The sequence below is a fragment of the Pygoscelis adeliae genome, unplaced genomic scaffold, assembly GCF_000699105.1.
Source record: "Pygoscelis adeliae isolate BGI_AS28 unplaced genomic scaffold, ASM69910v1 Scaffold100, whole genome shotgun sequence".
NCBI lineage: Eukaryota > Metazoa > Chordata > Aves > Sphenisciformes > Spheniscidae > Pygoscelis > Pygoscelis adeliae.
Genome location: NW_008824034.1, coordinates 2,006,909 through 2,007,974, shown reverse-complemented (window position 1 = coordinate 2,007,974; position 1,066 = coordinate 2,006,909). Strand labels below are relative to the sequence as shown.

The following is a 1,066-nucleotide window of genomic DNA, read 5'->3' as shown; positions in this document are numbered from 1 at the left end:
CAAGCGGTGCTCCAAGGTAAAAATGCACGGGAATTCTCTTAGCCCGATACGCTGACGATTAAGGTGCGTTCAGTAATTCTCAGTATGGGAGACTCAAGGTAGAAATCTATGAATAAAACTGTACAGTTAAACTGGTTAAGGACATCTCTCTACATACATACACAGCAGAGACAAGACCTCGCTATATATATAGTTCTCAAGAATAAACGCAGTTTTCACACTTTTTTTTTTTAATACAAAGTGTGACAAATCCTGGTTTTTTCCAGAAATAAAACTTTATTTTTATTGTCATTAATACCAACTTTACATACAGGTTTATTCCCCCAGACTGCATTTCCTTTGCTTTTTATTGTTTTATTGTTTTGTAAAAAAAAAAAAAAAGGCATTTTTTTTCCTTCCTTGGTCAAGAAGAAGAAGGGAACTATAATTTTTAATGATGTCAAATTCCTTCTCGTTGGATGTGTGGTTTTGCTATTACAAAACTATTAAAATGTGAAGGAACAAGTAATATCAAAGACACATACAGCAACAGCACTACTGCTTTTGGGTTGTGCTAATGTACTTGGAACAGAACTCGGTCAGTTCTAAACGCCTAACAACGTTTTAGAAATTATATTAACGAAGTAGAAGACCTTAACGTTAATATAACCCACAACAAGAAAAATGCAGCATCTCTCTCTTTAATCGAATACCTAGGAAGCTCGGTCTCCGGTAAAACGGGACACCCAGCCTCAGTTTGCTTGAGGCATGATCAGTTCGTAATGCCCAACCTGGCCTTCTTGCTTCAGCTGGTCTAAGAGATCTTCCTTGCGCCGCTTCCTGCTTACCACCAAGTACCTGTTGTGCCCCTGCCCGTGAGATTTACTTTTAAGACCGTATTTTTGGGCGATCTGATGTATCTGCTTCCGCTCATCCATGGTCAGTTCTCGAGAGAAAGTCAAGTCAATGTGACTTTCTGAGCGTGCATAGTTTCGAATGATCTCTTCAATATCTCTTTTAGCGATTTTGTTCACCCTTTCCACATCGAGCCCGAGTCCTTCCCTTTTAAACTGCTCCTTCACTGAGA

At 39.1% G+C, this 1,066-nt stretch overlaps 1 protein-coding gene across 1 annotated transcript in view; it reads right to left on the bottom strand.

The window, feature by feature from the left end:
- Positions 1–399: 399 nt before the first annotated feature.
- The window catches only part of NKRF (NFKB repressing factor), a 4,663-nt gene continuing 3,996 nt past the window's right edge, over positions 400–1,066 (bottom strand). The window contains exon 3 of the mRNA XM_009331261.1: positions 400–1,064. Within this exon, the coding sequence (XP_009329536.1) occupies positions 732–1,064 (333 nt within the window). The 3' untranslated portion in view covers positions 400–731. The remainder of the gene's footprint in view (positions 1,065–1,066) is intronic.